General features: G+C 39.4%; 1 protein-coding gene across 1 annotated transcript; it reads left to right on the top strand.

The window, feature by feature from the left end:
- Positions 1 to 223: 223 nt before the first annotated feature.
- SMPDL3A (sphingomyelin phosphodiesterase acid like 3A) lies at positions 224 to 16,194 on the top strand. The gene is made up of 8 exons (XM_074368420.1): positions 224 to 579; positions 5,303 to 5,516; positions 6,423 to 6,567; positions 9,620 to 9,716; positions 10,455 to 10,624; positions 11,090 to 11,270; positions 12,605 to 12,729; positions 14,285 to 16,194. Exons 1-8 carry the CDS (start codon positions 468 to 470, stop codon positions 14,600 to 14,602), a joined length of 1,362 nt encoding a protein of 453 aa, XP_074224521.1. The 5' UTR covers positions 224 to 467; the 3' UTR covers positions 14,603 to 16,194.
- The last annotated feature ends 5,265 nt before the right edge of the window (positions 16,195 to 21,459 follow it).

Here is a 21,459-nt window from a genome sequence, read left to right as displayed (position 1 = left end):
CTTAATAGGTCTGGGGTGGGCCTGGAAATGTTCATTTTTAATTAGACCTTCCGGGTAGTGCTGACAATGCTGTTCCGAGGACCACACTCTGAGATACAGTACACTTTCCAAAACCTCTGCTCATCTCGCCCAGATCAAGACACTTCGAGGTTTTCTGCATCACTTCCGCGGAGAAGCCCCACGCACTTAGAGCCAGGTGGCATTTAGGCAAGATGGTCTGTGCCAGGTGGCCCCAAGCACGTTCCTCCTCAGGGCAGTCACTGACGCTAAGAAACTAAAATACAGATAATCTTTAAACAGCTGCGAAAGGTCCAGTGAACCGACTCGTTGCGGAATCTGCCCTCGCACGTGACCGCTGGGCGTCTACACCCGAAGAGGTCTTCCACCTCCTCCCCGGCCCCGGACCCGACGTCCGTGTGGAGCCGCGGGACGAGCAGAGGCTCCCAGACCCTCGGCCGCGGCCCGCGATGGCGCTGCTGGGCACGCTCCTCTGCTGCCTGCTGGCCGCCTGGCACGGCCGGCCCAGTCTCGGGCTGCCCCTGGCTCCCGCTGGCCGCGGGAGTCCCCCTGCGGCGGTGGGTGAGTCGTCCGCCCCCGTCCCCTGCCCGAGCTGCCCGGGAGCGCCGGCTGCGGCGCCTGCGCGAAGTCGGGGCCAGTGCGCGGGGGCGGCGGCGCGTCCGGGAGGCTGCGCGCGGGAGGCTGTGACTCTGGCTGCTGGCCGCGGGGAGGGCGAGGGCGACGGGGGACGACAGCGCCAACTCGACCTGGCGGGGAGGTCAGGGCTGGCTAGCGGACGGTCCCGCCATGGGGAGCGGGGGGCGTTGCAAGGGGGGCGGCAGCCGGTTCCTCCTCCCGTACAGTTGTTTTCACTTTGTGCCTTTGGGTGTGTTTTGCACCCCGGGAAGGGAGGACAAACGGCGTGTCTTAAGGAAAAAAAAAAAAATCTTGGGGGTTGAATGTCTCACCTTCTCAGAGGCTCCGAATCTGCCCAGAGCGGAGGAGCTGCCGAGTTTGGGCTTCTCGGGAGTGTAAATTTCAGTGGGACTCAGAGTATCTTCTGTCCTGCTCCCCGAGTTTGGTGGCCTTTTCTTTGACTCCTCCAACGAGAGCACGGTCCCATTTTCGGTGCTTTGGAACTCGCGGGGCCTTCATTTCGCCTTAGCTCCCCGCGGGCAAGGCTGATTTTGTTTATTCCCAGCTGTCACAGCAATGGTTCTCAAAGTCAAGGCCCGGACTGGACAGGGAGCTTCAGCGTCACCTAAAAGTGTTAAAAATGCAAGTTTTCAGCCCCACCCCAGGCCTGCCAAAACGAAACTCCGAGAACTGGGGGCCCCATAACCTGTTCAACAAATCCTCCAGGTGATTCTGGATAGATGCAAGAGTTTGGTCCAGAACAGATAAGCGTCAGATGATAGACTGTATGATGCCGTCTGAGGCTTCAGTGTCAAAGGTCAAGGTGCCCCTACCTCCCTGACTCTCTTTAAATATAACTGCTCTGTTATCTGAGGGGATTAGATCGGTGGAGCTGTGTTCTGTTTGGGCACAGCTGTCTCTGAAGCAGCCCGGTGCTTAGTGCTGAAAACTCCTCTCTTATCTGTCACTCTTAACTCTCTCACACAACTTCGGAAATGCTCGGGGGGGGAAAAAAAAAAAAAAAAAAAAAAGCCTCCTCTTTGTCCAAGAGCCAAGTCCTCATGACTCAGCTGTCAGGCAGTGGAAAGCAAGAGGTGTAAATCCCAACTGTCAGTCATAACAAGTTGTCCCCCAGTACTGATGCATGCTGGTTTTTGGTTTCATTCAAGCTGAAGGGGAGTTTCTTTAATTGCATGCCTATTCAGGATTTTGAGATAAAATGTCCCAGTTGCAGGAGACTAACCAATGACAAATTCATGTTTTGGTTTTAAGGATCTAATTGCTGAAGTCCTCAAGGACAACTTCCTGGGGGTCTAGTGAATCTCAGCTGCACATCTCCCTGTTTTGGTGGGGAAGCAGTGCAGTGACAGGGGAAGTGGGAGGGAGAGGGGTAACTGCAGCTCACAGACCTGCTGAAGCGTCCACTTAGCAGGTTCACACTGGATATATTAGTTTCCATGTTTTCTGCTTGATGATGTGACCGTCTCTCACCCCCTGGCCCCACTCCAAATACTTGGACTTCTTTACAACACCCACCATGACTAGCCTCTGCTTACTCTGTGTGTGTATGTGTGTATCTGTGTTTGTGTGCAAATTCCCAGTCTCAGCTTTCTGTCGAGTCCCAGTAGTCAGAGGACAACAGCCCAGCGACACTTTACCTGGCTGTGTTTGGCCACAGTTCTTTAGTTTTGGTAAATCAGGACCTGCTGGAGTATTTGGTAGGAACTGACATTATAAACAAATAAACAAAAACACCTATTTTAAACAACAACCGTATGTCCAAACATCTGAATTGTGACTTACTAGATTCTTTAGGATAAATAAAAAACTTTCATAAATTATAAATTTTTTTGAGCATTTATTATAAAAATTTATTTGAGATATGTTGACAACACGCACACACATGCAAACATATATTTTTGGAAATCTTTTCAAAGATTATTTTCAGAACAAGAAAGTAATTGCTGTGCAGTGAAAAGAGCTTTGGACTGAAAACCAGAGAATCTGAATTGGAGTGTGGGCTCTTCCGCAGGCCGGTCTATGGCCTTGGAGACACACACACACACACACACACCACTTTGTGTACAATTTCATTAGAGGTGGGAGGTGAGGCCTCCAGAGGTTCATTATTCATAAATCCCAGGTTAAGATCCTGCCAAGGCTCCATTCCTGCCTTCCATTTAAAGACACCCTTCAGTGCATCTGAATAATTACTCCTCGTCTGTCTAGCAATGCAGTGTAGTGGAAAGAGCTCTAGACTGCAAGTCTGGAGAGACTGGTTCCAGTTCAGCTTTTACTACTGAGTCACCATGTGATCTTAAGGATATCCTGAATCTCCGTGCCTAATTAAACAATGTTTGCTGAGGACCTGCTGAGGTATTGTAGACACTGGTGATATGTAAATCCAGGTATGAGCTTATATCCGAAGAATACGTCCTTAATGTGTTTCCAGCTTGAGTTTACAAAAATTTATTACATTAATAACCTCATGCCCCTTACTTGTCACAGTATCTCCTATAGGTGTAGTTGTTAACCTATTTTACATGAGGCAAGTGAGGCAGAAGGAGTTTTTTGTTCCGCCCAAAAGGACATTTGAATGTGAGCAAACACAGAGAGGCAGTGTGCACAGTGGTCAAGAGCAGTGTAGGCTCCGGAGTCAGATTTCCTGACTCGCCCTCTTGGCTTTGTTGCGTCTGGCATATGTGACTTGGACTTAATCTCTGTGCTGCAGTTCCTCATCTGTGAAATGGAAATGATGAGAAGTTAGTGCATGTAAAGCACAAGAAACCATGTTAAACTTACAGAAAGTACTTGATACATTTTAGCTATTACTTGGAAATGAGGAAATTCAATCTCAAATTCAAGCTTGACAGCAGTGTAACTAACATTGAGCTCACTGGATGCTGGGCTCTTACTTCTGCTGAGGCACTTAGCCCTCACGGTGTCAGCAGCAATATCATTCCATTTTACAGATGAAACAAGTCAAGATCACACAGCTAGACTGGGAAGCAGAGCTTGGATTCAAAATCAGGCAGTCTGACTCAGGAGCCCCTACTCTTCACCATAACAGTGTGGTTCATATATGGTTTATATATTTATACCCCAAGGAAGGGCAGCCTTCAGGATGATTCTGAGCTATTTGTCAACTCTACTTTATGGGCTGGGTAAAGTATGTCCAAGCTGGAAATAGAAGTTGGAGTATTTTCTGCATTCTGGAATAAAGTAAATTAACCTTGGCAAAGGTTTTTAAATGGGGACCGAATATCAAGTAATTGACCATATAGACTACTTTATGTCTACTTTGTTCTGGATCTTTTGTCTATCACTTCTTAGCTGTGAACTTAAATGTGTTATAAAATGATAACGTTGTGAAGAAACATCCCAAATATAATATGCTTTTTCCACCTTAAATTAACTGCTTTCAATTTTCTACCTTATTATCCAGCTTTGGGTTTTAAGTATTTGCTCACATACATCCTTATTTTTTTTATCATACTTAGTGTTTATCATTTGTACAGGTAAAAGTTTGCATGCTACTTTTTATCAGTTCTAATGTGTCTCTGACTGTAAATTAGTTATAATCAGAGTGAGCTCAAAAATCAAAGTGTGAAAAAGTCTCAATATTAAAACGATTTATTGATTACATATGAGAAGGCAGTAAAATCACTGAAGCTGTATGTATATTAAGTGTAAGCAAACTGGAAGGTCCTTCAAAATGAGGGTTCATATTTGGACTCTGCCATTTATTAAGCAGTATATACTAGAGCGAATTTCCTAGTTGATCCACCATTAATTTCTCAACTCTGAAATGAGGACAATGGTTCCTACTTCAGAGAGAATGAAATGACGTGGTATATTTAAATTGCTTATCATAATGCTGGCACACAGTAAATAACAGAGATGCTACTATGATTATTACTACTAGTGTCTCCTTCAATGAAAGAGTTTTTCTCAAGATGATTTCCAAGCAGGGGTGCTATCAAATGGGTCCTCGGCTTCTCCCTGAAAACCCAATGGAAGCATCCTCTTTAACAAAATGCTTCCCTTAATATTATTAACATGTTATATGTGTGTAATGATAGAAGATGTTCTTCTATTAAATAGCTTTTAAGAACCTCTGGCAATTGCTGATTTAGGCCAAAAGCTAGGTTAAGGATTTTTATTCTTTTTCCATTAATGTTGAAAAGCAAGGCTTTGCAAGAAATTAGGAAATTATTCACTGTGGAACCCTAACAAACCACATCATATTTCTATGTCTATTTTTCTACAAGAATGTAAATAAATTCTAAGACTTTACACTCTACAAGGAATGCGACATGCTATTTAGATACAATATGTTATTATTATTGACTTCCCAGAAGGATGTCTCCTTATACATCACTATGCAAACTTATGTTTGTTACGTAGTCTGTGTTGAGGTCGTGCTGTCACTGACTCACCAGTTCTGATATGTGGCAGCAGTAAATTCTAGCAGTCTGCCTACTGCCCTTGGAATCCTTACTCCTAACAGGGAAAGACTGTATTTAACTTCAGAGCATATGAGCATTTAAATTACTAAGACTTTCTTCTGTCACAAGGTAGAGCAACTGTTTCTAGTCTTATGGTAAGTATTTATGTGGGAATTCCAAAATAGAAGTAGATGTAACACCATTCTGTTTCTCATCAACAGGACAGTTTTGGCACGTGACTGACTTACACCTAGACCCTACTTACCACATCACAGAGGACCACACAAAAGTGTGCGCTTCATCCAAAGGTGCAAACGCCTCCAATCCGGGCCCTTTTGGAGATGTTCTGTGTGATTCTCCTTATCACCTTATTTTGTCAGCATTTGATTTTATTAAAAATTCAGGACAAGAAGCATCTTTCATGATCTGGACAGGGTAAGTGGTTATATAAACACCATTATTTATTTACTCAATATGTATTTATAGTGTCCTAAGCTTCATTAGAATGCTGAATTTCATAAGAACATTAATTATGTGTTAAGAATTATTTGGATATAAAAATATTAGGTCAAATTAATCAACATTATTAGAGATAAGAAAAACTTTGAGTCCCATTTTTTTGGTTTTGTTTTGTTTTTTAGAATACAGGCTCCAGAAATATGACCCTGTTAATTAGGAGACGAATCCAAAAACAGCGTATTTGTGTCAGTGTCTTGAGGGGTTTGTTAATAAGATAATAGATCTTATTAAATAACCAGAAAACAAAAGGCAGCAATGGGAGTTAACTTGTGATAGCAGTTTTGTAAAGATCATCTCCTTGTTGTATAATTAATTCCACTCATCATGATAGAGGGAAGAAAGAGGTTTATATTTCTTGCACCTGCAATATTGACCATGGCACTATTTAAATTAATTTATGCATTGCAACTTACAATAGATACTATTGTTATTATTATTCCCATTTTAAAGATTACAAAATGAAGACTCTGAGAATCTAAGTAACTTTCCCAAGTGCATGCAGCTAGTAAGTGGCAAAGCTGGAATTTGAGGCATTTTGGCTCTGGAATTTGTGCTTTTAATTACTAAACATTTTTGCCTCTTATAAGTCTTTAGTCAGGCAGTGAAATAGGCTGATATTTCCAGTTTATCTTTCGTAATACACAGATTTTTTTTTTAATAGGGCTCTCTTTGGGACAAAGGTCAATGAAGATTAGTTTACCAGCCCCTTTAAGTATCATCTGTTGATTTATGATGGAATTCTGCAGTGATAGTATAACACATGAGTCTAGTGACTTTTTCTAGAAACTGATTTTCTTCTCTGTGATTCTTTCTGCTTTTCAGGGATAGCCCACCTCACGTTCCAGTGCATGAACTCTCAACAGACACAGTCATAGATGTGATTGCTAATATGACAGCCACTATCCAGAGTCTCTTTCCAAACCTCCAGGTTTTCCCCGCCCTGGGAAATCATGACTATTGGCCACAGGTAAATTTGACCCCAACTTCCAGAAATGCTTAATGGCTTTTCCCCATTAATAGTGTCAAAATTATGCTGATAACTAGCTGATGATAGGGTGTGGGAGTGTGGCTCATAGAGGTAGAGCATGCTCGTAATGCTAAACCACCAAGGAAGGCAAGACATGTGCTCTGGGGACTTGAAAGTAACTCTTTAAAAAATTTTTTTGTTTTAAATTTTTTATTTAATTGTTTTTCCTGTTAAGAAGAGGCACTGGGAATTGAACCCAAGACCTTGTGCATGCCAAGCACACACTCTACCACTGACTTATACCCTCCACCCACCTGAAGGTGACTTAATAGTTGATAAAGTGTTATGTCCATAGTGAGTTCTCGGAAGCCAATTACCTAGTTGGTGGGTTGTTAATTCTTATTTTCCTTTGTATTCTTTGTATTCTTCAATTTCTTCTTTCTTTCGAATAACTTTATTTCCATTTTCCATGTTCAGATTAGCAAAAAAGGTTAATGTACACTAATGTTTATGTTTTTCAGAATTTCTCTTAGACATACTAAGCTACCTATACTCTGGTCTAAGCTAGATTGTAATTAAAAACAAAAACATAGTAAATTATCATAAGAACCAAAAAGGGAGGCCCATGTTCAAGAGGTGATTCAAGGCAGGGACTGTGTTCAGCATATTTAATGCCTGATACAGCCCAGGCCTCAACCTGTCAGAGCGGCTGTTTATTCAGCAGCCTGTGCATCACATTGGTTACCAGCTCTGGTTACAAGGACCTGCTATAGTAGTGTAGAATCGGTTTGGCCTGACACTTGTTTTGTAAATAGTTTTACTGGAACAGAGCCAAGGCTGTTCTTTTGGTTTTGCTGTGGCTGCACGTGCACTGTAACGGTGGAGTAGGAAAGTTATCACACACAAACACACACACACACACACGCACACACGCACACGCACACACATAAATACAAACTCGAGCCCCCATCCATCACATCAGGAGAAGATACTCGTGTGGAGAGCCCAGGGGTTTCTTCCCTGTGCCACTCAAGGCAGCAGTCTGGGCCAGGGTCCACATGTCCTCCTAGCGGCTGTGTGGCTCATAAGCCTAAAGTATTTATCACTGGACCTTTCAGAGAAAAAGTTTGCCGACCCCTCGCCTAGAAGAGGCCTGCGTTTTATAGATGAGAAAACTGAGACCCCGAAATGTTAAGCTGCTTGTTCAAGTGCTCACAGTCGCTCAGTGACAGAGCCCACATCCTGGATCTTTTGTGCTCAGTTAAACAAACATCCTGTCACACATCCTTTGCTCTTACCAGACTAACATAGCGGTATTTCCTGAACATGGTATTTACTTTTATGCCTTTCTTTGCCTACTTTTTTGTTGTTGTTGTGTTAGAATATCTTTTCCATATTAAGTCAAAAGGATGCTTAATGAGGGTTTTGATTATATCAGTTAATCTAACCCGAATGCGGTGGCTTTGAAAAGTTGCACTCTAGGATGAGCTTAAATTTCAAGAGGCTTCTTGGCCTCGGCATCCCATCCTGAGATGAACAAACTGTGAGTCTTTGTGGGTTGGCCTCTCAACTGGTGGTCAGCTTTTGTTACTTCTGTGATGTTAGACCACACAGGGCAGAGGCTTGGGGATGGACAGTCTCCAGGAGTCGGAGGTTACTCACATTGTCTTTATATGTTTTAGGTGACAGGCAGGCTGGTGTAATGGAAAACATGTGGGGTTTAGGGTCACATTCATTAGAATTTTAAAAAACTTGTCCTGCCCTGCTTGTGCTAATAGCTTGAGCAGCTTGGATAATAATTCACATACTGATCCTTGATCATTAGTAAACAAGAGCAATAATCCCTACCTTGCGAAGTTTGGGGGAGAATTAGTGATACTATACGGGAAGGGCATAGTTTCCAAGCTGGCACATAATCAGCTCTCACTGCATGGAAGGGCGGTTATTGTAACGTTAAACAGTGACATGGGACCCATGTGTCCTAACTCCTCTGAGGACTTGTTTCATTTTACTTTTATCTCTGCCTCCTTCCACCGCAGTTTCAGGAATGTCAAATGTAACTTGAAAGCCCTACAACAAATTCTAGAGACTTATACAGCTGAGATTGGATTCTGGTGCATGTAACAAATTGGGTGTGCTATTTCTCCATTGAGACCCCATAAGCACGTATATAAACGTAGTTACACACTATATTTATACACATACAAATGTAAATACAGACACGAGTCCCCACCCATCACATCAGAAGAAGATATTTGTGTGGACAGCCCAGGGATTTCTTCCCAGTGCCACTCAAGGAAGCAGTCTGGGCCAGGGTCCTCATGTCCTCCTATCCTGGCAAGACGGCTGCCACCGAACTGATAGATGGATCGCTTCCCATTATACCCCATTACTTAGCAGTGGTCACGTCACAGACAAGAAGGATTAGGATGACAGCATGGTGCAATAAATAACTGGAGGTATAAGTGAGGGTAGAAAGACCTGGGATTAGACCCAGCTTTGGGACTGACCAGCTCTCCCTAGATAAATAACTTAACTTCTCTGGTGCTCATGTTTTTCATATTTAAAATAGAGAGAAAAGTCTAGAGTAATGTTTATATAATTTTAAGACTCCTTATGACTGTACCACTATCTTGGCATCCATCCAAAAGTAAACAAATGGCTAAAACTGTAGGTTTTTGATAATGACAGTGATAATGATGATGATGCTTTTGCTTTGGTTCTCTGTCTTGTCAACTTGACAAAATAATTATTCAAATTCTGGTTCAAATGCTCTTTTCATTCTGCCTCTCAGAGTCTGCGGGCCAGACTGGCTTGCTCTTGCTTCTACACTCCCAGAATCCTTGTGGTTGTGCCTCACACACTGTCTTACAGATGACTGGTTACATTTTGTCCCCCATCTCCCCACCTAAGTTATGCATTCCTTGAAAATTATCTAGTATTCCTGCATCTCCAGATGCCTAACATAGCAGTAATCACTCAAGTAATGTTTAAATTAATTAATCCATATATCCTCAGAGTTTCAATGGTGGATTGTATTGTTTGTGGCCAGGATCAACTACCTGTAGTCACCAGCAAGGTGTACAATGCGGTAGCAAACCTCTGGAAGCCATGGCTAGATGAAGAAGCTGTTTGTACCCTAAGGGAAGGTGAGTGAAAGATGGCCTCATCCCTGCTTTGTCTCTATTTTTATTCAGTTCGTGTTGTTTAGACTTCGATCTTTATTGTTCGTTTGGGTGTACCAGTTCGGAAGAGTCTCTGCCCAGTTTTTCTGGTGATTCTATCGTGAAAACCGAGGACCGGCATGGATGGTGAGTGGTCCCGGGCCAAAGAAAGCGGGCCCAAGATCCCGGTGGCCAGCTCTGGAAGTGCCACTGCAGCAGGGTGACCTGTTGCCACTGGTTCACAGTGTGAGTGGAGTTACGCCTTCAAGGCTCGTCTCACCTGAGATCGTAGCAGCTCTGGTTTATCTGCCATGTCTTCCTCAGTATTCTCTGCCAAGACCCCTGTGTGTTCCCATTCTTGGATTTCATATTTCACAATATCTTTCATCTTAACTCCCCAAACATATAACCTAGGAGTTGATGTCTTTCTTTCATGAAATTCAGTACCTTATTGCCTGGGGCCAAAATATTTAGTTATCTTTTCACGTGACTGTTGCGTACAACTGTTGTTACCTTGATATGTAGAGCTGGCATATAGTAGATTTTCAGTAAGTCTTTGTTAAATCTTATCCAGTGACAGCCTATGCATGTGCAAACTAAATGATGAGAAATCAGTATAACCTTCCTGAATGGCTTGTAAACCTTAATTAAGACTTTGCTTTACAATGTCTGTTTACCTATGTATGTATTTTTCTAGAATGTGTTTTAAATTTGTTTTTATAGGTGGCTTTTATTCACAGAAAGTTTCAACTAATCTGAACCTTAGGATCATCAGTCTCAATACAAACTTATACTACGGCCCAGATCTTGTGACCCTCAATATGACTGACCCAGCAAATCAGCTCAAATGGCTAGAAAATACCCTGAACATCTCTCAGCAAAATAAGGAGAAGGTAGATGCCATGAACCAACATCATCAGGGGATAAACAGAGGGTTAAACGTGTGTATTTGTGAAACTTGAGAAAGGGGATCAGGTATTAATAAAAGTATTAAAATGTAAAGATGTTCTTACATGAAACATGTTAGGATTTGCCTCTCGTGTTGTTACTTGTTTGATTTGTTTTGCTTTTAATGCTTTGAGGATTGATGGGTGTCTGTCGATATTAAAAAAAAAAAAGCTGTGAGCAAGGTCACAGTTATCTGATATCATCAACCATGTAGTTTAAATGAGACAAGAGCAAATGTAGTGACATTAATAGTTTCATAGTTTCATCTTTTTTTGGTAATAAATAGGAGAGATGGTATATTTACTTTCTGAAATTTAATTAACATGCTTTCAGTCTTGGGTATCTAAATGACATTTCATTATGATAAATGTGTAAAAAGATTCTCATCAGTCCTCCCTGTGTCTCTACAGGTGTACATCATAGCTCATGTTCCAGTGGGGTACCTGCCTTTTTCAAGGAGCATCACGGCAATGAGAGAATACTATAATGAGAAATTGATAGAGATTTTTAGGAAATACAGCAACATCATTGCAGGGCAATTCTATGGACACACTCACAGAGATAGCATTATGGTTCTTTTGGATAAGAAAGGTAATATACGTTCTATTTTCCTCTCTCCAATCCACGACTCTAGAGCAAAATAGTGAATATCCATTAATTTTTACTGATCCAGTAAATTGAAAGTTTTATTGACTCTACTTGCCAGCACCAGCTTTTTCTCAGTTACTTTGGCTGGTTGAGTGGCAACTGTCCAAAGTCCTGCAACTGAGTTTCTTCCTCTCAGTCCGGCAACTGAGTTTGGTCTCTTCAAATTCAGTCATCATCATCAACACAAAAGCCTCTGAAACCCTTAGCTCACTCAAACGTTCTTTTTAGATTCTCAGGTTTAGAAAATCACTGTTTCTTATTTACTTGCTAGGCTCAAGTTTCTTTTGATATGACAGGTTTTACCTCTCAGAATTTAAAGAGCAAAGCACAATTTACTGTTGGTCTAAAAGAAAGCATATGAAGCTTTTACTTTTACGTGCTTATCGACATTGTCATCTACTCAGCATTAAAAAAAAATAGAAGAAGCTCTAACATTAAATATGACGATGCTTATCTATTTTTAAAGATCATGTCTGCATAAGGGCAGAAAACCGAGAGTTAACAAAAAAGAGTTCTGAAGTTTTAGTAGTCAGCCAGGAGGAAAATCAATGTTGTTTTTTTTTTTTCTCTCAGTAACTGGGGAACATTTTTGAAATGCTTTGCCTTTTTCATCTAGAATAAGTAAACTTGGTAAAAATGACTATTTCCCAGCATTTGGCAGCCTTTTCACTCACAAAGAAATTTAGTTATATAATAGATATGTATAAAACATGGTGACACTTTCATCTGATTCTTGTTTTGTAATTATTGGAATATTGTTATAGATAGAGTACAGAACAACTAGCTTTGCATATTTTATATATGTGTACTTGTAATCAGTTGGATATTTTTATTACGAAAAACTTCAAATATGTATAAAGGCAGAGAGAATATTGAAGCAAGCCCCCATGTACTACCACTTATATACAACATCTCTCAAGATTTTGCCACATTTATTTTATCTATCCATTTTTTATTCTTTTTTTCTAAAGTACTTGAAGGTAAATCTCAAACACCAAATGTATTTCAGCCCTACGTGTTCTGTATTCATTGCTAAAATATATGGATAATAGTCATAATACCATTAACAAAAGCAACAATAATTCTTTCAGTCTCTCCATAATAAAACTGTCCCTATCTCCTCAAAAGTCTCTCTTTACTGTTGTTTCAAATCAGGATCCATCAAGGATCGCACATCATTTGGCTGTTACATCTGTTAGTCTAGAACTTGTGTATTTGTAATACAGTTAAATCTAATTATTAAAAGATACATGCTTATGTATGTATGTTTTGTCCAGGAAGTCCAGTAAGTTCCTTGTTTGTGGCTCCTGCTGTTACCCCAGGGAGGAATGTTTTAGAAAAGCTGACCAACAATCCTGGTGTCAGACTATTTCAGTATGAGCCTCGTGACTATAAATTATTGGTAAGCTGGCACAGTTTTAGAATCAACTCCATCTTTATGCATATCTTTCTGGTTTTCATTTGTTGAGTTGAAGGTTTTTCAGAGCTGCTACTGTGAGTTGTATTTAGTGTTGAAATCTCAGAATGTCTCTCTTCTTTTTTGTATTTGGAATGTCAGCCCTTTCTAAGTGTGGGTTTATGAGGTTAGCCCTTGGGGAGCTGTTTCTGTTCTTCTAAGGACTTCACAGTTATTTAGCTAAGGGTTTCATTGGCTAGTGCCTTATTTATGGACTTGTATACATATGAAACTTTTCACTAAGCCTTATTTGTGATTAATTACTCTTCTCCAGAACATGCTATGAAGAATGTAGTCTCTCTCATGAGTGATCTTACCTGTGTCCCAGTCTATTCCTCTGTAAAACGAGGATTAAAATATTACTGAGTTCACTGAGTTGCTGTGAAGATGCATGAACAAATATTTGTCAAGTGCTTGTCAAAATGCTTGGCTAAATGCTTGGCTCATAGTTAGCATTCAATAAATGTTGGCAAATAAATTTTTTGCAAAGAAAATAAATTGAGTTGGACCTTTGAGACAAGAGTTCTCTGGAGCTGATACATGACTCTATGCTTTACATCAATTTAGCATCAAAAGGCCAGGCATTTTAGCTTGCGTATGGCCCCTTTCAACAAGTATAATTTTAAAAGAATTTCTCAGTTAAAGTCTATTGATGTCACTGCACTTTTTTCCTAAAAAGATTTAGTAAGAAGTAGCTCTGTTATTCCCTAAAGCATGTTTTTACAAAAAAGATAAGGCAGGAGAAATCTGGTTTATCCGTAAACATTAGAATAAATGAAGAAATAAAACAATTGACTGATAAAATAGTCCAAAGGAATTCTTTTCTGACTATTATTTGCCTGTTTTTGTATCTGAATCTCACTCAGGTATACGCACCCATATGCATATATGCACTGACATGGAAAGGAGTCCCTGATATAGTACTATCTAATTTTTAAAAGTGCGAAACAGTTTGTATGATATGATATCCTTTTTTGGAAAAGTGAAAAATATAGTAAATAGGTATGTGCTGGTAAATGTTTAATAATTGGTTCACCAGAGGGAAAAGATACTTTGATTTGTAGTGTTTGCCAATTTCCATGATATAAATGCTCCCATCATGGCCAATTTCAAGCTGCCAAACTGGTACCAACTAAGTCCCAAGATTCCTGAAAATTTGACAATCAGTTTTTGTGGGCTGCTACAAGCCACCTTCAGCATGCCACTGATTCATACACAGCTGTTAGCAGTGGTTACTTCTGAGGTGTGTGAGTTAAAGGCTTTTTATTTTGTACATCTCTCTGTATAGTTTGGATTATTCCCTATTATGTTCTTTCATTTTCTTTTAAATGAAAAAAATTATATTTTCTATTGGACTCTCTTTCTTTAAAAGCAATTCTCACTTTTTAAAATGACTGCACTTTAAATGAAGAATGTCAGATAAATCCCAATAAGGACTCTCCTTGCTCTGCTCTACTTTGCCAAACAATGACCCCGGCTTTGTTACCCTGTTTAACTGTAGGACATGCTGCAGTACTTCTTGAACCTGACAGATGCTAATCGAAGGGGAGAATCCAACTGGAAGCTGGAGTATAAGCTGACCCAGACCTACAACGTTGAAGATTTGCAGCCAAAAAGTTTGTATGGATTAGCTAAACAATTTACAGTCATAGACAGTAAGCAGTTTATGAAATACTACAACTACTTCTTTGTGAGTTATGACAGCAGTGTGCTTTGTGTTGGGAGATGTAAGGCCCTTCAGATTTGTGCAATTATGAATCTTGATTATATTTCCTACACAGATTGCCTCAAACAATACTATAGAAAGCACAGTCTGTAGTATTTCATAGTCTGTACTCATCGAAATTATAATATTGCTCTGTTTCTGAGATCAGTTGGTGGAAATTGTTAGGCAAATTTTTGTGAGTTACTGAGTAGGCAGGCAGAATTCCTGTCTTTGCCTTTTTACGATATCCAAATGTAGATATTTTTAACATTCTACTTTTCTATCATATCGAATATATTTAAACTGCCCCTTACTAGAATGATGTTTGGATGTAAATATCTTATCTTCCAGTTTATATAATTATATCTAATTTATACCCTTGTTGCAATTGTCATTTATACAATAAAGCAAATTACTTTTCCCTAAGTATAATGAATTATTTTTGATATGTTAATTTTCAGCCTTTTAATTCACTCTTGTGGAAACTTTGTGTGTAAACTGAGGTTCAAACAGTTTAAGTACCATGAAGTTGACACTGTCTGTGCACTATCTGTACTCTTGGGAAAACACCAAGGTCACATGAGGGCCGTCTCTGAGACTAGGAGACATCACGGGCCATATACTCACTGTGAGTGAAGGGAAGTGCTCTTCCGTGTTGCTGAGTTTTAAGGAAGAGAATGTCACGAGTTGTACTTATTGTAAGGAAAACAAGCATTCCTTTCATGGATTTCTTCTCAGGGTTCTCCCATGGCTGCTTACTTCTCAACAGCTTCTCTCAAGCTGTTGTTTGCTCCTAGCCTAAGTGGCAGAATTAAAGGAAGAAAGAGAAGAGGAGGTTGAGAGATCTAGGGGCAGAGAAGATTGTACACCCCAATACTTGGGCTTGCTAGGGAAGACAGACAATCAGCGGCTTGACTGAGGTCAGTCAAAGAAGAGACTGACTCCTTATTCATGTGAAAAAAATGAGTTGTAGATGTAAGATCTCATCTAATGAAACCAAAGAATACGGATTTCTAGATGGCAGAGAATGTGAACATTATAAAATAAAAAATATTATTAAAAAAACTGAAAATGTTCATGGGGTAAATGTTTTTCAAAAAAATATTCAGGTTAAAAAATAAATTAGTTGTGTTTTAGAAGTGAGACTTTGCTAAAACCAAGCAAAAATCTATTCTTATAAAAAATAATCACATCCTTTAGAAATCATCCTGCCTGCAATTATATTTAAAGTTGGTATTGTCAGATGACTACTTCATGCATTTATATATTCTTATGTGTCTGGACAGAAGTTTTAAGAAAACAGGTTTGCACACGTAAAGAAAAATTTTTAAATGGTGAAAACCAAAGATGGCATGAGCTGACTCAGACGATGAGCCCTGGCGTGGGAAGGAAACATGCTTGGGTTTGCAGGATTACTGCTGGGGAAATCCCTGCTCCTGCTGGGGGTTTGAGGCAGTGAACATTTAGGGTCCTTCCCACGTGATTCTACAGTTTAAAAATTCTCATGCTTCTAATTCTGTTTACTTTTACCTTAAAATAGGAACAAATGATCTTAAAGTTTGAGTAACATTTAGGGATGTTATCAGTATATAGTTAAATAACTTTTTCCATCCAAAAATCAGAATATGTTACAATTATTTGTTGTGCTTTATTTACAATTATGTTCAAACATATAATAAATTTTATTATGACCATAGTAAGACTCATCTTGACTTGCCTCTGTTTATTGAGAGTGTTTTTGCAAATTCAAACATTCTGTTTAGATTTTTTAAATTGCTACTTTGAAACCAGCTTTGTTCCAATATTTGGACACACATTGACAGTAAGAAATGGGAGTAAATGTTAGAATGGGAGAGAGCCCTTAATTAGAGCCACAGATTTAGGTGGGTAGAGAGATTTATGGGTGAAACCAGGAAATACCCATTCTAATAATTTTTTCTATTTATGATAGTAATTTTCTCACATATTATGAATGCATTGGCTAAAGTGAACAGGCACCTGCCATCATGAGTGCAGTAAAAGAATCTGCTCAGTGACTTCAGCAGCTCTGAATCTGAGTGGTGCCTGGTCCTAGGACATCATCTGATCTTGTATCCAGACTCCTGAGAGGATTCTGCCACTCTAGACTTTCGAAAGGTCAGTTGAATCCAACCTCTAGCATATTGTCACATCTTCCCTGAGTGACCCTTTTATGCGATGAGCTTTATGACAAAAGAAGAACGCTGGAACTGGACTGGGCTAGAAATATAGGTAATGTGACCATTTCAGGACCTGATTGCTAAATAAAATTTATGAGATTTGCTTTCATAGCAAAGTTGTCAGGGAGGAGGCTACTGGAACCTCTATTACTCCAAAGACGGGAGCTACTTTTAGCCTCCAAAGGAACTGAATCATTGTAAATAATTACATTGAGTCAGTTCTACAGTATAGTTAAAGATGACATGCCCTATTGCTTAGCAATTAAGTCCTAGGCGCATACTTAAGAGTAAACTCTCAAATATGCACAGCAAGAGTATAAAAATATCTGTGGCAGCATTATTTTTAATAACAGTAACAAAACTGAAAAGCGCTTAAAGGTACATCAACAAGAGAATGGATAAATGAAATATTACATCAAACTTTAAAAATGCAGAGATAGTAGAGATATATGTACTAGAGATACATGTAATAGACCCCCTCCAACTCCCCACAAAAGATATGTTGGTAAAATAAACATCAAATACAGGAGTGTTGGAGATTAGTGAATGGGAAAGTTGATTGTGGAGAGAAATATAACGGGATTGAAAAGTGTTGGTAAAGTTTTATTTCCTAATGCAGTCAGTGGCTATATTGATGTTTGCTCTATTTTTCTTTATACATTTTTTAATATATTAAATGCCGTTTATTTACTCTTTGTAAGGGGAAATAGTGATCCATAAAACTGATTATGTTGGCTCTTCTATGGAGAATGATTCGTAATAAAAGCATGAAGATGCTGGGAGGGTTCAAAGTAATCTGGTAGGGAGGGGGCTGTGGACGGGCGGAGGTTGTGGCAGTGGAGGCAAGTAGCCCATTTTGTGAAATATCTTGGAAATAGAAGCAGCAGGATTTGCTGATGGCGGGGATGTAAGAGATACAATAAGAGATACAGGGATATAAAAGATGAGATTACTAGAAAAGGAGAGGGCTAGTGGGCTGTGTGTGGGGGACAGAGCAACAGATTAAGGACATTATTGTGTATTACAGCTAATATAGACTATCAAAAAATTCCCCTAGTTCATTAAACATTTTGCTGTTCTAATCATCTCTAAACTGAGAAATTTAGGGTTCTTTAAAAAAATAAACTAGTATCCTAAGAAAGAATCGAAATCAACTCAGACTCTACTACTGTGATTGTTTCTACAGTATTTAAAATTTGTTAGGAATAAACATGCCGTATAGAAATGTATCATCTGCCTGCTTCCCTACTGGCACTGCCTAAGTCATTCTAGACATGTTGAGGACACTTGAGGGAAGGGAAAATAGTATTAATCCAGTTATCGATGAGCTCTTTGTTCCTTTGGCGGACAATGGATTCCTCGTGCCACAGCAGCCTCTACTTTGGTTGCCTCTCCTTGGAGCAATTACGTACATAGGCATAATGCAGGCAATCACTCCATGAACTTTCAAAGAACAAAATCATCCATTTCTTCACCTTTGCTTACATTGTTCTTTTTCTCAGTCTAAACCTCTCCATTTCTTTCTCTCTCTAATGTTATTTTTTCAAAGGACCTATTTTTTCAAAAAAGTGCCTTCATTGTCAAAACTTATCTAACCTCTTCAGGCAGAATTAATCTTTTCTCCTTGGGGCCACCATTGTACCTTACTTACAATCATCAATGCCATTACCCCGCCTACTTTTCTCCCCTTCCCTCTCTTCCTTTAGTTCTGAGAGACCAGGGCTCTGCCTTATCCAACTTTGTATCCCCTTTGCCTGACACAGTGCTTGACAAATAGATAAGTATGAACAAAATCAAATGAATGAAATTATATTTACTTTTAGAGGTATTTTTCTCAATTTCTTTCTGATGCCCGAATTCTCTAATGAGTAGATAAAACTATCTGTTATTATCATTAAGCAGCAGAGATTAAAGGCTTAAGATGGAAATGTTAGGCTTAGGCAATACATTGATGGAAATTTATTTACACTAAAGGATAATGAGTTGATTAGTCAATCATCCTATGTGACTGAAAGCATCTTCATTCCAGTTGAGACAGAGAGGATGGGTTCCAGCAACAGCACTGGCAGACTGGGGAAGGGAACTGAGAAGGTTAGTGGGGGTTTTGCGGCATAAGAAAAGAAGGATAGCGTGTCCTCTTACACTGTGGTAGTGAGAAGGGCTTGGTGATTTAGCAGGTCATTGGGAGGTGATATGGTAAGGTGATGAGGCTAGGCATTCTAGTTAGAGGTATTTGCAATCTGATCCCAGCTCCTCTACTCATTTCGAGCGTAGTCAAGGTACTTACCTATCTGTAATTCAACTTGTCTCAACTATTAAATGAGAGTTATAACATCACTTGATTTATCACATTGGGAATTAAATGAAAATGTAAAGTGCTCAGCTCAGTTTCTGGACATCATAAACATTATGTACAAGTTATAAATATTAATACAATTTTTGAACATTTTAGGTGCCCAGAGGGAACAGGGTAGGTTTTACAGGGACATGGAAGTACAGGAGATGAAGGATGAAATTAAGGAAAACAAAACTTCATGCTTTTCAATGTTGCTCTGGGGAAATTTCAGTTTATACACAAAGTCATAACTGTTGTGTTTTGTGTGGCACAACTCTCTCTGCAAAGATACATGGGGTTCCTTTAATGCTCCAGGCACTGTTCTAGGTTCTAGGTATACAGCAGTGAGCAAAACAGGCAAAGATTTCTGCCTTTATGGGGCTCATCCTCGCATGCACATTAGTGTGACGTGTGTGTGTACAGCTTATTGGGAACACTGATTGCCTTTGAACCACATCGCACATAATGAAAACTGATTTAACGATTAAAATATTTTGAACAGGATCACTTTCATTACCGTGGACTTCATTTTCAGAAAGCCAATTAGTAGCGGCTGTGACTGTCATCTCACAAAACAAAAGCGTCAGAAATACTGACAACTATATGACAAAGATGTCCACTGAAGTCTTTAATACTTGGGGAGAAGGATGAAAAGTTGCTAAAATGATTGCTCTGCCTAAAACCATACAATTACAAAAACATGGAAATGGCTGTCACAACAGAGAAGAAAAACCTTTTCTGATTAGTCTGTCAGGCAGATTTGATTATTTTGCAGGTTAATACTGAGATTCCTGCCAGTTACTACTTACGAAATCCCTTTTTATGTACGTGTGTTAAAAGCATTTATTCTCCGATCACTCAGACAGCAATGGAATTGTTTTTGGAACAAGGAAGGCCTGGAGTTACACGGAACATTTTGCTATAGTCTTGGTTCGTCTTTACTGTTACGTCTGTAAATTTACTGCCAAGTGGTGTCAAAGCACCATCACAGCAGCCCAAGGCTTTTTCTACTAACCTGAAAATTCATTAATCACCGTTTCCCTTAAAAACTAGCTGGAATCTTTTGCTGAATTATATGTAGTTTCTTATAATCCTTTAAAATGTTTGGCAAGGATTGGTAGCATTAATTTTAGGTATATATTTGCTTGAGTGTTGCAAACTGACTTAAGTCAACTGACTCTCTTCCTTTTGACAGGTGATGGTAGCCATCCACAAATTCTTGCATGTCAGATAAAAATAAAAGCAAGTTTCAGCCAAATGATACCACACATAGACACATTTATTAACCATTTAATAGTATAATAACATATAAAACAATAAAAAATGGAACCAAACAACAGATATTTACAACGCTCATTTCAGAGTCTCTGGAAGATCCAATTCTCGATCCGCTGAGGTTCTCTGAGCACTACCTTGGATAAAAGATTTGCTAGAATCAAACACCAAAATTCTAAAGACACTATAGTTCAGTCTTGTTGCCTCCTCAGATGCTCCAAATCAGGGCAGCTGAGGCATCAGCTTCTGGTACAAAATTTAAAGAGGTACCAAGATTCTTAGTAATCAAGAGAAACAACATTTTTAAAAATTGAAACAAACGCAAAATAATTTATCATGAGCAAAATGTCAAAATTTTCAATGAAGACAGACTGTCGGTGTTTGTTTTATGTTCCTGCATTACTGTGCAACAAGAAGTCATTTCCCAGTATCTGATGGTTGTTGAACTGCCGGGAAAGTTTGTGCAGGTTAACAGGGGCATCCAATCCCACCGGGCTTTATTTATGGCCATGTTTTTGATTGTGGAGATTCAGTTAAATTTTATATTTGATTCAAAATATGGGAGGACATTTTGGTAAGTGTGCATAAGGGCACACTGGTTTGGTTTGCTGAGCTCAGACTCCAATATGGCTCCCTGGGGCGCTGCTCATAACCTTCAGGAGTTCATCTTTGCAGGTAGAGGGGGGTAGAGATTTAGTCTAAAGTATCATCCTTATAGGTGTGGCTGCTGTTCTTTCTGGGCTTTTCTACCTTGCTTGTGTGTGATAGGAGGAGTGAGTGTCTCTGAAAAAATACCAGCATGTACATCTATGTCTATGTCGGCCTATCTGTCTATCCGTCTCCTATCCCTGCCATTTTAGCTAATCCACATGCTTTGCATATCTTTAACTTCTCTCTTGACAGTCCATTTGGAAATAGACATTTATCATGCTAGTCCCCAGGCCATTATTTCCACCAATAAAAATCTATCTCTGAAATCCAGTATACTGATTAGCCAAGAGTAATATTTTCCTGATTTAGAACTTGCACTGACTGCTCTCAGGCATTTCATTCCTTTTTTTTAATTAATTAATTTTTTATTGAATTAAAGATTCCTTAAATTCTACAGTGCCTTACAATTTTCAAAAGTTTCACACACATGATTTCATATAACCCCATAATAA

The sequence above is a fragment of the Camelus bactrianus genome, chromosome 8, assembly GCF_048773025.1.
Source record: "Camelus bactrianus isolate YW-2024 breed Bactrian camel chromosome 8, ASM4877302v1, whole genome shotgun sequence".
Classification (NCBI taxonomy): domain Eukaryota; kingdom Metazoa; phylum Chordata; class Mammalia; order Artiodactyla; family Camelidae; genus Camelus; species Camelus bactrianus.
The sequence above is the reverse complement of the archived record's forward strand: the minus strand, read 5'-3'. Positions and strand labels throughout refer to the sequence as shown.

Excerpts from the sequence above, each read along its gene's own strand:
- SMPDL3A (XM_074368420.1), top strand. The coding sequence starts at position 468 with ATGGCGCTGCTGGGCACGCTCCTCTGCTGCCTGCTGGCCGCCTGGCAC. Across the intron at positions 5,517-6,422 it reads TCTTTCATGATCTGGACAGG|GGATAGCCCACCTCACGTTC; the intron begins GTAAGTGGTTAT and ends TCTGCTTTTCAG. Across the intron at positions 6,568-9,619 it reads ATCATGACTATTGGCCACAG|GATCAACTACCTGTAGTCAC; the intron begins GTAAATTTGACC and ends GTTTGTGGCCAG.